The sequence below is a fragment of the Coregonus clupeaformis genome, chromosome 5, assembly GCF_020615455.1.
Source record: "Coregonus clupeaformis isolate EN_2021a chromosome 5, ASM2061545v1, whole genome shotgun sequence".
NCBI lineage: Eukaryota > Metazoa > Chordata > Actinopteri > Salmoniformes > Salmonidae > Coregonus > Coregonus clupeaformis.
In genome coordinates, this window is record NC_059196.1 from 26,257,446 (window position 1) to 26,271,337 (window position 13,892).

The following is a 13,892-nucleotide window of genomic DNA, read 5'->3' on the forward strand; positions in this document are numbered from 1 at the left end:
TGGATTACAGGCAACATCCACACTGAGCTAAAGGGTAGAGCTGCCGCTTTCAAGGAGCGGGACTCTAACCCGAACGCTTATAAGAAATCCCGCTATGCCCTCCGAAGAACCATCAAACAGGCAAAGAGTCAATACCAGACTAAGATTGAATCGTACTACACCGGCTCTGACACTCGTCGGATGTGGCAGGGCTTGAAAACTATTACAGACTACAAAAAGAAGCACAGCCGCGAGCTGCCCAGTGACACAAGCCTACCAGACGAGCTAAATCACTTCTATGCTCGCTTCGAGGCAAACAACACTGAAGCATGCATGAGAGCACCAGCTGTTTCGGATGACTATGTGATCACGCTCTCCGTAGCCGATGTGAGTAAGACTTTTAAGCAGGTCAACATTCACAAGGCCGCAGAGCCAGACGGATTACCAGGACGTGTACTCCGAGCATGTGCTGACCAACTGGCAAGTGTCTTCACTGACATTTTCAATATGTCCCTGACTGAGTCTGTAATACCAACATGTTTCAAGCAGACCACCATAGTCCCTGTGCCCAAGGACACTAATATAACCTGCCTAAATGACTACCGACCCGTAGCACTCACGTCTGTAGCCATGAAGTGCTTTGAAAGGCTGGTCATGGCTCACATCAACACCATTATCCCAGAAACCCTAGACACACTCCAATTTGCATACCACCCCAACAGATCCACAGATGATGCAATCTCTATTGCACTCCACACTGCCCTTTCCCACCTGGACAAGAGGAACACCAACGTGAGAATGCTGTTCATTGACTACAGCTCACCGTTCAACACCATAGTGCCCTCAAAGCTCATCACTAAGCTAAAGATCCTGGGACTAAACACCTACCTCTGCAACTGGATCCTGGACTTCCTGACGGGCCAATCCCCCAGGTGGTAAAGGTAGGTAACAACGCATCTGCCACGCTGATCCTCAACACGGGGGCCACTCAGGGGTGCTAGCTCAGTCCCCTCCTGTACTCCCTGATCACCCATGACTGCATGGCCAGGCACGACTCCAACACCATCATTAAGTTTGCTGACGACACAACAGTGGTAGGCCTGATCACCGACAACGATGAGACAGCCTATAGGGAGGAGGTCCGAGACCTGCCCGTGTGGTGCCAGGATAACAACCTATTCCTCAACGTGATCAAGACAAAGGAGATGTTTGTGGACTACAGGGGGAAAAAAAGAGGACTGAGCACGCCCCCATTCTCATCGACGGGGCTTTAGTGGAACAGGTTGAGAGCTTCAAGTTCCTTGGTGTGCACATAACCAACGAACTATCCTGGTCCAAACACACCAAGACAGTCGTGAAGAGGGCACGACAAAGCCTATTCCCCCTCAGGAGACTGAAAAGATTTGGCATGGGTCCTCAGATCCTCAAAAAGTTATAAGCTGCACCATTGAGAGCATCCTGACTGGTTGCATCACCGCCTGGTATGGCAACTGCTCGGCCTCCGACCGCAAGGTACTACAGAGCGTAGTGCGTACGACCCAGTACATCACTGAGGCCAAGCTTCCTGCCATCCAGGACCTCTATACCAGGCGGTGTCAGAGGAAGGCCCTCAAAATTGTCAAAGACTCCAGCCACCCTAGTCATAGACTGTTCTCTCTGCTACCGCACGGCAAGCGGTACCGGAGCGCCAAGTCTAGGTCCAAAAGGCTTCTCAACAGCTTCTACCCCCAAGCCATAAGACTCCTGAACAGCTAATCATTGCTACCAGGACTATTTGCACAGCCCCCCCACCCCCACCCCCCTCTTTATTATTTATGCATAGTCACTTTAACTCTACCCACATGTACATATTACCTCAATTACATCGACTAGCCGGTGCCCCCCTGTTGATAGCCTCCCTACTGTTATTTTATTTTACTGCTGCTCTTTAATTATTTGCTTTTATTTTTTTTACTTAACACTTAAAAAAAAAAAGTTAAGGGCTCGTAAATAAGCATTTCACTGTAATCTCTACACCTGTTGTATTCGGCGCATGTGGCAAATAACATTTGATTTGATTTGATTTACTGGGTGACTTTCACTTTTACTTGAGTCATTTTCAATTAAGGTATCTTTACTTTTATTCAAGTATGACAATTGGGTACTTTTTCCACCACTGACTGCATGCACACACACGCACACAGTTATGGTATCACGCCCAGATGAGCTGGTGTTTCTCTAACCACCTCAAAACTGAAAGGAGCGCGTGTGTATGTGTGTGTACGAAAGTATACAGGTATCCATCTATGCTTGTGGGCCACAAAAGTGACAAACGAAGACTTCTCCTTACACTTTGACTTTAATGTCTCTACAGGCAGTCAACATTAGAACAACACGGATGATGTCCATATATTATACAGTCTATCAATGTCCATATAGTGTTATGTAATGTAAACAATGCAACAATGTTACTGTACAGCAATATACCATTAACGTACATACAGCACAGGACAACATTGAAACAGACGTTACAAATATCACGGCTATGGAAAAATATCCAAAATAGATTAGAACGTTGTCAGCGACAGTCAAAATAAAAGCACTCCTGGTAGGGGTGTGACAGGGGCTAGCATATATCTCTACGATTAACACATTAACAACAGGACAGGAGTGATTGAGGTATAGATCTGGCTATACACTGAGTGTACAAAACATAGACTGACCAGGTGAATGCTATGATCCCTTATTGATGTCACCTGTTAAATCCACTTCAATCAGTGTAGATGAAGGGGAGGAGACAGGTTAAAGAAGGATTTTTAAGCCTTGAGACAATTGAGACATGGATTGTGTAAGCGTGTCATTCAGAGGGTGAATGGGCAAGACAAAATATTTGAGTGCCTTTGAACGGGGTATGGTAGTAGGTGCCAGGCGCACCAGTTTGAGTGTGTCAAGAACTGCAACGCTGCTGGGTTCTTCCACGCGCAACAGTTTCCCGTGTGTATTAAGAATGGTCCACTTCCCAAAGTGCATCCAGCCAACTTTACACAACTGTGGGAAGCATTGGAGTCAACATGCGCTAGCATCCCTGTGGAACGCTTTCGACACCTTGTACAGTCCATGCCCTGATGAATTGAGGCTGTTCTGGGGGGGTGCAACTCAATATTATGAAGGTGTTCCTAATGTTTTCTACACTCTGTGTAGTTTTGGATTGGGAAGGGGGGTATATTTTGACAGAGGGAGGAGAGAGCTACTCTCACACATAGGAGGTCATCTCCACACAGCGATGGCCTTCATGTGCACTACTAACCGCCTTTGTCAAAAAGAAAAGAAAAACACACGTTCTGCCCATAAGCCATACTATACAATATGTGCCTTGTTCCCAGCCCCTAAGGGCAAATGCTGTTCAGTGTTCACTGTGCCTACCCATATGTAGCAATACAACACATCCAGCACACAAGGAGAGAGGCAGCTGGGGCCACTTTCACTCTCACAGTTTCTCTCAGTTTACAGCTGCAGGCTGGTAGTACCCTGACACTGCTCTGACCGGGCGGACATTTTTGGGGTCAATCTCTGAGCTGACATGGAGTCGACTCTCTCTATAGGCTCCTGAAAACAACTTTGGACTGCTGCAACCGGTGTGCTTTTTTACAGTGGGGTTTGCAGGGTCCCTTCTAGTGGTCCTACCCTCATGGTAGACAGACAGACTGACACAGACAGACGTCCTCTGTACTCTATGGAACCACCCAGTGCTGGCCCGCGGTCCTCTCCTCCATCTCTCCTCTCGCCTTTCCTCTTCACTTTCTCACAGTGATGGCAAATCAATAAAGGAAGTGGAGGGAGGAGATGTTGGAATGGAAATGCATGCTTTAGAACTTAAAAGGAGAGCAAAATAAATCGAAATGACAAATAAATATAAATATGGGCAGAGCGGGCCTCCTTTAGGATATACCTGCAGAAAACAAAACACAAACAAAAAAACAGTTGTGTTTTACATTTCTTCTTTTTTTTACCAGCATGCAAATCCATTCCATAATTTTACTGAGCTACTGGCAGGGGGCGGTGTGATGGTGAGTGATGGGTACATGCAGCCTATCAGAAGCCTAGTAGATAAGAGTCTGGACACGCCTCTTTCGTGTATCCAAGGCCGGGCACACCTTTTACTGTTTCCGAGCAAAGTGAAAAAGAAAACAGTTATTTCGTTCAGTTCCTCTAAATTTCCCATTAGGCTGGCAATGGTGCCTTCTGAATAAGAGAGGAAAGGCACAGAGGAGACAGGAGAGCAACCTGTGCCAGCTCAGCTCCATCTCAGAACCAGGAATAATAAAACTGTACAATAGAGTCAAACTACACACACAAAGGACGCACAAATACATAGGCTCTGACTGGCATCAGGGTAACTGTTATATTTAAGCAATAAGGCCCGAAGGGGTGTGGTATATGGCCAATATAGCACAGCTAAGGGCTGTTCTTATGCACGACGCCATGCGGAGTGCCTGGATACAGCCCTTAGACATGGTATATTGGCCATATACCACAAACCCCTGAGGTGTCTTATTGCTATTATAAACTGGTTACCAACGTAATTAGAGCAGTAAAAATAAATGTTTTGTCATACCCGTGGTATACGGTCTGATATACCACGGCTGTCAGCCAATCAGCGTTTAGGGCTCGAACCACCCAGTTTATAATAACTGTTATATCATGTCATAGCAGTGACGACTCGAAACTCAAATGCGAACTGGGAAAACCTTTAGTACAGTATTCATGTCTTCATGTTTATGTGTTGGAGTGGATACATGCTCATGTGTGACTGGTTGTGTCGCTGAGTAATGCAAAAGTGTTAGTGTGTGTGTGTGTTGCAAGTAGTGGTCTGTGCTGCTTGTCTGTCAGTGGTCTAATTGTGAGCAGGTCCTGTGTGTGGGTGTGTGTGTGTGTTCGCGCCTGCTTTGTGTGTGGGTGTGTATGTACTGTATGGATAATGAGTGCAGTGTTCAGCAGAGCTCTTATTTGCCCATCTTAACTCAATTAAAATGAAATTATGGAGCAGCAGCTCTGACCCCACGTGAACTACTGCTCTGCTCACTAATCATGCTCCCAAACTGGCAACCCAACACACCACCCACATACACCGCCTGAGTGTGAGCAAGAGATGTGGTGGGTATGGAATGTCTGGCTGATCTTTAAACATACACATGACTGGTCATATACACAAACACAGACAAAAATCAATACTGAGTCAGGGTTGGGATCAGTTCCATTTCAATTCCAGTATATTCAGGATGTACACTGAAATTCCAATTATTTTCAATTAGGAATATTTGGAATTAGAAATTGAATTTGGTTTACTTTCTGAATTGAAATGGAATTGACCACAATCCTGCTGAGTCTCCCTCACATAAGCTACGCAAAGAGCAGTGCTTCACTGAGTGCTTTGCAAGTTCAAAGTTGCTTCTCCTCTCTCTCTCTCTCTGTCTGTCTTTCTCACACTACCAGCTGACAGTCACAGCAGTCCAGTGTGTGTGTGCCTGGGGTGAGAGAGCCATTACCACGCCACTGAAGAAGAGAGGGGGGATACACAGGAAGAGGGGCAGCAGCAATGTGCACTGACAATTAAGAGAGGAAGAGGACGTGTGTGTGTGTGTGTGTGTGTGTGTGTGTGTGTGTGTGTGTGTGAAAGCCCAGATTATAAATATCCAGTGTTTAACATGCACCGGCATGTCACAGGAAAAGGGAGAGTTGAGCTTGGGTGACCGCAGGAAACTAAACTAAAAGTGTGTGTGTGTGTGTGCGTGCGTGTTTGGGGGAAGTGTTAGTTATGTGTGGGGTCCTTTCCTGTAGCGATACTAAGCACATTTTTGGCCCCAAAAACATTGGACTAGGCTAGGATAAATGCCACAAAATCAGTCTGAAAGCGATGGAAAAATTTACAAGTATAGCAAAGTATACTAAGTATAGTATAATATGTGGCCTCCATAGAGATTGCAGTGTTTCTACTGACATGGAGACCAGACACCTGCACTGGTCAGTCTGCTCCATTCTACACAGAGAAAGAGAGCGAGAGAGAGAGAAACCAGGCAGCTGCACTTCAACAAAACAACCACAACCAATCCCATGACCAGGACAATCACACCACTTGTGTTTAAGGAGGTGACAAACAGCATCACCCACCACCCAACCCCATACCCCATCACACTCCATAATATACAGTGGGGAAAAAAAGTATTTAGTCAGCCACCAATTGTGCAAGTTCTCCCACTTAAAAAGATGAGAGAGGCCTGTAATTTTCATCATAGGTACACGTTAACTATGACAGACAAATTGAGAAGAAAAAAAATCCAGAAAATCACATTGTAGGATTTTTAATGAATTTATTTGCAAATTATGGTGGGAAATAAGTATTTGGTCACCTACAAACAAGCAAGATTTCTGGCTCTCACAGACCTGTAACTTCTTCTTTAAGAGGCTCCTCTGTCCTCCACTCGTTACCTGTATTAATGGCACCTGTTTGAACTTGTTATCAGTATAAAAGACACCTGTCCACAACCTCAAACAGTCACACTCCAAACTCCACTATGGCCAAGACCAAAGAGCTGTCAAAGGACACCAGAAACAAAATTGTAGACCTGCACCAGGCTGGGAAGACTGAATCTGCAATAGGTAAGCAGCTTAGTTTGAAGAAATCAACTGTGGGAGCAATTATTAGGAAATGGAAGACATACAAGACCACTGATAATCTCCCTCGATCTGGGGCTCCACGCAAGATCTCACCCCGTGGGGTCAAAATGATCACAAGAACGGTGAGCAAAAATCCCAGAACCACACGGGGGACCTAGTGAATGACCTGCAGAGAGCTGGGACCAAAGTAACAAAGCCTACCATCAGTAACACACTACGCCGCCAGGGACTCAAATCCTGCAGTGCAAGACGTGTCCCCCTGCTTAAGCCAGTATATGTCCAGGCCTGTCTGAAGTTTGCTAGAGTGCATTTGGATGATCCAGAAGAGGATTGGGAGAATGTCATATGGTCAGATGAAACCAAAATATAACTTTTTGGTAAAAACTCAACTCGTCGTGTTTGGAGGACAACGAATGCTGAATTGCATCCAAAGAACACCATACCTACTGTGAAGCATGGGGGTGGAAACATCACGCTTTGGGGCTGTTTTTCTGCAAAGGGACCAGGACGACTGATCCGTGTAAAGGAAAAAATGAATGGGGCCATGTATCGTGAGATTTTGAGTGAAAACCTCCTTCCATCAGCAAGGGCATTGAAGATGAAACGTGGCTGGGTCTTTCAGCATGACAATGATCCCAAACACACCGCCCGGGCAACGAAGGAGTGGCTTCGTAAGAAGCATTTCAAGGTCCTGGATTGGCCTAGCCAGTCTCCAGATCTCAACCCCATAGAAAATCTTTGGAGGGAGTTGAAAGTCCGTGTTGCCCAGCGACAGCCCCAAAACATCACAGCTCTAGAGGAGATCTGCATGGAGGAATGGGCCAAAATACCAGCAACAGTGTGTGAAAACCTTGTGAAGACTTACAGAAAACTTTGACCTGTGTCATTGCCAACAAAGGGTATATAACAAAGTATTGAGAAACTTTTGTTATTGACCAAATACTTATTTTCCACCATAATTTGCAAATAAATTCATAAAAAATCCTACAATGTGATTTTCTGTACCTATGATGAAAATTACAGGCCTCTCTCATCTTTTTAAGTGGGAGAACTTGCACAATTGGTGGCTGACTAAATACATTTTTTCCCCACTGTATATGCAAAATGTATCTACAGTCCAGCGGGCCAAGGGTTAAGCCTTGAAGATACAGTCAGTGTGGGTGTTTGTCCCTCTCTTCTGTCGGTCTGTCTGTCTGTCTCTCTCGGCCCCTGTCTGTCTCGGCCCCTGTCAGTCTCGGCCCCTGTCAGTCTCGGCCCCTGTCAGTCTCGGCCCCTGTCAGTCTCGGCCCCTGTCAGTCTCGGCCCCTGTCAGTCTCGGCCCCTGTCTGTCTCGGCCCCTGTCTGTCTCGGCCCCTGTCTGTCTCGGCCCCTGTCTGTCTCGGCCCCTGTCTGTCTCGGCCCCTGTCTGTCTCGGCCCCTGTCTGTCTCGGCCCCTGTCTGTCTCGGCCCCTGTCTGTCTCGGCCCCTGTCTGTCTGTCTGGCTCTCTCTCTAAAAACAAAGGAATGATGGATCCTCAACTGTCTGTTCAGAATGCAACAGCTGTTTGCGGCAGAGCATTTTCTGCTAATTTGCCAAATCAGATTTCTTAAAGAGCGGGGGCATTTATTTATAGAACGGGCACAGAGCTGGGCACACAGACAACAACAACACACACACACCCTGGCCACCCATTTCTCATTCACCGTGCTCCAGATGGAAATTAAAAGTGCTGCTTCCCCCCCCTCTCTCTAATAGAATCATGTCCGGGAGCGGGGCAGAGAAGAGCGGGTAAAGACTACGGAACCACAAGTGAGAATGATGCGATAGTAAGCCCATCCTAATGGAAGTGACTGACTATATTATCACAGTACAGTGGTGCGGTGGACATTACATTACCGACGCTCACTAGGCTCATGTTTATTGAGGATAGAGGAGGGAGGCAACCAGCCCAGTGCCCAGCAGAGCTGTAAGAACCATTAGTGTCAATATGCTCATGTCAACTCCAGAATGTCAGACTGGCCCAGCACCCGTTGGCCATTACTGCTCCAGGTCTGCTGAATAGTAGAATACCATTAACATATAACATACTAAGAGCCTTGAATTACATTCAGTGATTCTTAAAACAGAGTCAGTGTTTATCTGCATCTCAAATGGCACCAATTCCCTACATAGTGCACTACTTTTGACCAGGGCCCTAAGGGCATAGGGTGCCATTTGAGATGCAGGCAGTGTATGGGTGTTAGTGTTAAAAAGGTCAGCGCCTTGCTGCATGCTAATGGTCCCAGCTTTAAAGGCTCGTGGATTGAGGGAGCTAGCAATGGTGAGGCTAGCATTGAAGCTATAGTCATGGGACTAACAGTGGGATAGCATTAAACCAACATGGTTTGAAAACTGGTCTTAGTGTTGTGCTGGAACAAAAGCCTGCACATCCAGTAGCTATCCAGGACTGGAGTTGGACTCTATCCGGTCACATCTCTCTCCTCCCTTTCTTCACCCAAGTTCTATCGTTCTGTGACACATTTCTACTTTCTGTCTCTCCTCTGCTGTCATTGGCTGATCCCTGTGGTGACACCTCTGGAATCTACTGTAAATTAACCACGAGTCTGTGGTCTCACCCTGCCACCTGCCTCATTTACCAATGGGAGAGAGAGAAAGAGAGCAGAGACACTGACATGTCATCAAGGCATCTGCTCAGAGGATCTCACACTAAATAAGACAACCTTCAACATTTAATGGGACAGGTACCAGCTTTGTTGCTGTCGCTCTGTGGATCAGAGCCCCAACACAACTGAGAAGTCAGTGTGTGTTTGTGCGTGCAAGAGCGTCTTATGCCCTTAGAGTACAAAACTAATGTGAAATATCCTCTTTTGTATGTGTGTAAGTCTGAGCTCTGAGTGTGAGGTGTGTGTGTTTCCAGATTTAATAACCAGCAGAAAGATCAGAGCTCAGTGAAACTGTCACGATCTCACACTGATATAAACTGACAAAAATAAGGTGCTGTCTACAGCAATAGTGTCTGGCCCTGTGATGTGAGCTAAATACTCAAACTCTTTTAATTATATGTTTTATTGTACCTCCTGTACTATATTCTCTAGCCATATTGGTTCTCTCTCTCTATCATACACTATATATACACAAAAGTATGTGGGCACCCCTTCAAATTAGTGGACTTGGCTATTTCAGCCACACCCGTTGCTGACAGGTGTATAAAATCGAGCACACCGCCATGCAATCTCCATAGACAAACATTGGCAGTAGAATGTCCTTACTGAAGAGCTCAGTGACTTTCAACGTGGCACTGTCATAGGATGCCACCTTTCCAACAAGTCAGTTGGTTAACTGTAAGTGCTGTTATTGTGAAGTGGAAACGTCTAGGAGTAACAACGGCTCAGCCGCGAAGTGGTAGGCCACACAAGCTCACAGAACGGGACTGCCGAGTGCTGAAGCTGGTAGCGCGTAAAAAAATGGTCTGTCCTAGGTTGCAACACTCACTACCGAGTTCCAAACTGCCTAGGGAAGCATCGTCAGCACAAGAACTGTTAGTCGGGAGCTTCATGAAATGGGTTTCCATGGCCGAGCAGCTGCACACAAGCCTAAGATCACCATGTGCAATGCCAAGCGTTGGCTGGAGTGGTGTAAAGCTCGCCGCCATTGGACTCTGGAGCAGTGGAAATGTGTTCTCTGGAGTGATGAATCACGCTTCACCATCTGGCAGTTCGATGGATGAATCTGGGTTTGGAGGATGCCAGGAGAACGCTATCTGCCCCAATGCATAGTGCCAACTGTAAAGTTTGGTGGATGAGGAATAATGGTTCGGGCTAGGCCCCTTAGTTCCAGTGAAGGGAAATCTTAACGCTACGGCATACAATGACATTCTAGACGATTCTGTGCTTCCAACTTTGTGGCAACAGTTTGGGGAAGGCCCTTTTCTGTTTCAGCATGACAATGCCCCCGTGCACAAAGCGAGGTCCATACAGAAATGGTTTGTCGAGATCGGTGTGGAAGAACTTGACTGGCCTGCTCAGAACCCTGACCTCAACCCCATCGAACACCTTTGGGATGAATTCGAACGGCGACTGCAAGCCAGGCCTAAATCGCCCAACATCAGTGCCCGACCTCACTAATGCTCGTGGCTGAATGGAATGAAAGTCCCCGCAGCAATGTTCCAACATCTAGTGGAAAGCCTTCCCAGAAGAGTGGAGGCTGTTAGAGCAGCAAAGGGGGGACCAACTCCATATTAATACCCATGATTTTGGAATGAGATGTTCAACATATGTCCACATACTTTTGGTAATGTAGTGTATTTCTAATACAGCCAGCTGACACTACTATTATACCATATATGGAACAAACACGCATGCAAACCAAGACACACTCCTGTCCGTGTAGTAAGACTCTTGCTCCAGCCTAGCTCACTGGGACATGGCCAAATGCCCTGAGCTCGGTGTTATGTTAACCTTGCATGACAGCCAGCCCTAAACACATACACGGACAGATGGGTGAAGAGGTGGGCTGCGTCATGTGTGAAGTGAAAGGAGTGAGGGGAATATGTGTCTTGCTTTTGAATAAGCTGCATTCACTCCAACTAGGAACAGTCAAAAGGAGATAAGGTTAATGCAAGTGTGTGTGTGTACATTTCTTAGTAGCTTATGAGGGTGAGCCTCTTGGTAGAATTTAATGAACCAAGAACGACCTTGATCAGCAGGAGAGAACATAGGGCACTCCCTCCACCCCACCCCACCCCACCTTCCATCCATTCATCCCTCCCTTTTTCTCTCCGTCCCTCCTCCAGCCAGCCTTTGCCCTCACATTCATCAAGTTTGTGTTTTTGATCTCTCAGCCACATCACTGCCTCTAGGGCTTTCACTGGTCTGCACAGCTCAGTGCGCGTGCACACGCAAACACGAACACACACACAGACTTCAGCAGGCACCATTTATCACATTTAGCTTTTGATTAAGTTTGGACACAGTTCATGTAAAAAGGCCATTACCAGGATAAATGATTTGAAAGGGAGGGGACAGAGAACGAGAAAGAGGGAGAGCGAAGGAGAGAGAAAGAGAGAGACAGAGAGAGAGCAAGAGAGGGTGAGAGAGAAGGTGAGGGAGAAAGAACATTACCCTTCACTTTACCCTTTCCTACATGCTGCCTCTACAACCGCTGCCTAGGGACGATAAAAACTAAAAGGGTTCCCTAACACTTCATAACTCCATGTTAAATGAAACATCTACGACTAGAGTAGTAGAGTGGTGAGGAAGGGAAACAGAGGGCTCTACCGTTCTGCTTCCCCCATCCCGGCCTCGCCTGCCGTCTTTAGCTGCTAGCATGGCGACGGGTCATTTGTTGCACTTACATACAGTTATTTTTGGAGCGGGTGGCCTGATCCCTCGTCCCCCAGACAACACTCAGGTTACCGAGAGACCAACAGGATTTGTGGATTTTCTCCCAGGCTGCGCTCTCAAATGGAACCCTATTCCCGACATAGTGCACTACTTTTCACTTTTCACCAGAGCCCTAATAAAAAGAAGTTAACGTTGTAGGGAATAGGGTGGCATTTGGGACGCAACCTCTGTTCTGGATTACCGCCATCATACATCTGCTTCACAATGAAAGAATAAGATCATAAAGTTTTTACCCAGCTAAACTAAATCTGTCTGTTCAAAAAGTCTCTCTCTCTCTCTCTCTCTCTCTCTCTCTCTCTCTCTCTCTCTCTCTCTCTCTCTCTCTCTCTCTCTCTCTCTCTCTCTCTCTCTCTCTCTCTCTCTCTCTCTCTCTCTCTCTCTCTCTCTCTCTCTCTCTCTCTCTCTCTCTCTCTCTCTCTCTCTCTCTCTCTCTCTCTCTCTCTCTCTCTCTCTCTCTCTCTCTCTCTCTCTCTCTCTCTCTCTCTCTCTCTCTCTCTCTCTCTCTCTCTCTCTCTCTCTCTCTCTCTCTCTCTCTCTCTCTCTCTCTCTCTCTCTCTCTCTCTCTCTCTCTCTCTCTCTCTCTCTCTCCTCTCTCTCTCTCTCTCTCATGGGGGAGATATTCCATAATAAAAATGCTCATGCTGTAGTCTTTACGAGATGAGCCCTTCTGCTGAACCCGTGTTAGCTGCCTTCACCAAGAAACAGAACACAGAGAGAGACAGAGAATTTACTTCTCCCTCTCATTTCATGTGGTTACAAAACTTCCAGCAAATGTAATGAGCTAATTGTGGCTTTTTGAAGTCGACTCCTTTTTTTTTTGGTTCCGTGTGTTATTCTTCAGAGTCTATAAAGCATTTCAGTTTCTCATTACTGAGGTTTAAAAAAGACGAGTTGGAAATCCAGGGTATTAATTAGGCTAAACGGAGAAGGATGGCGGCTCGCCTTCCATTTATGAATATGATCGCTATGCGTTGGCGAGCAACATACTGTGTGCACGTGTGTCCACCACACCACAAGGAGGTAGTATACTGAAGCATGCATGCACGCACCAACACACACAATTTTGCACATGTACGAAACCACAAAAGTGCAACAACTAATTCATGATACATTTATTTGCTCATATCATTTCATTACGCAAAATGTTCACTTCAGGCCCAGCATGTCTAAAACTCTAAGCTTACTCCTAGGGCCAAGCCTACCTGCCAGAGCCATAAACATGTCTCTCTCTCTCTCTCCTCCTTTCTATCCCTCCAGCAGTGTGCAAGAACTTCCTTTGTCTGGCACGTGTCACAGAGATGGAGATTTATGAGCTGAACATTGCAACTGTTAGACAGGCCGTGGAGATAGACTCCTAAGGTCGGAGGAGAGGAGAAAGGCAGGGAAGAGGACAGAACACAATGTGTTTGCGGAGGAGAGGAGGACTGTGTTCTTTTTTTTGTTGCTTTAGAACTCTCAGGGGGCCACAGAGCAAAACGACCTGCGTATGTAGCAGAGTTCTACTGGTCAACATGAAGACAACCACAGATTAGACTGCTTACACTTTATATGAGCCACCTGTTTAAAATGGACATATAGGGTGTACTTATAGTGCCTATTAACTGATGTCTGAGGTGATTATACATTGGAACATGCTATAAGCATTTATAACGGCTCCTTAAGATACAACATGATAGCATAAATACAGAGAGAACAACTAAAATGACAGAGATAGAGAGAGAGAGAGAAAGGATAGAGTAAGAGAGAAAAGAAGAGAGAGAAAGAGAGAAGAGGGCTGATCTGTGGAGGACAGGAATAGCTAGCTGAATGAAAGAGAAGCTGGGGAGGCGCTGGTGCGCTGGCGGGGAGCATCGAGGGAGTTGTCTGAGGAGAAACAG

At 46.4% G+C, this 13,892-nt stretch overlaps 1 protein-coding gene across 6 annotated transcripts in view; it reads right to left on the reverse strand.

The window, feature by feature from the left end:
- Positions 1-13,892, reverse strand: part of LOC121566650 (BCAS3 microtubule associated cell migration factor-like) — a 268,998-nt gene that overhangs the window by 108,928 nt on the left and 146,178 nt on the right. Inside the window, exon 25 of one of the 6 annotated variants that reach the window (XM_045213791.1) lies at positions 3,109-3,907. The exons of the other annotated variants lie outside the window; for them this stretch is intronic. Within the exon in view, the coding sequence (XP_045069726.1) occupies positions 3,897-3,907 (11 nt within the window). The 3' untranslated portion in view covers positions 3,109-3,896. Of the gene's footprint in view, positions 1-3,108; positions 3,908-13,892 lie in introns of those variants that run through there. 6 annotated transcript variants of the gene reach the window in all.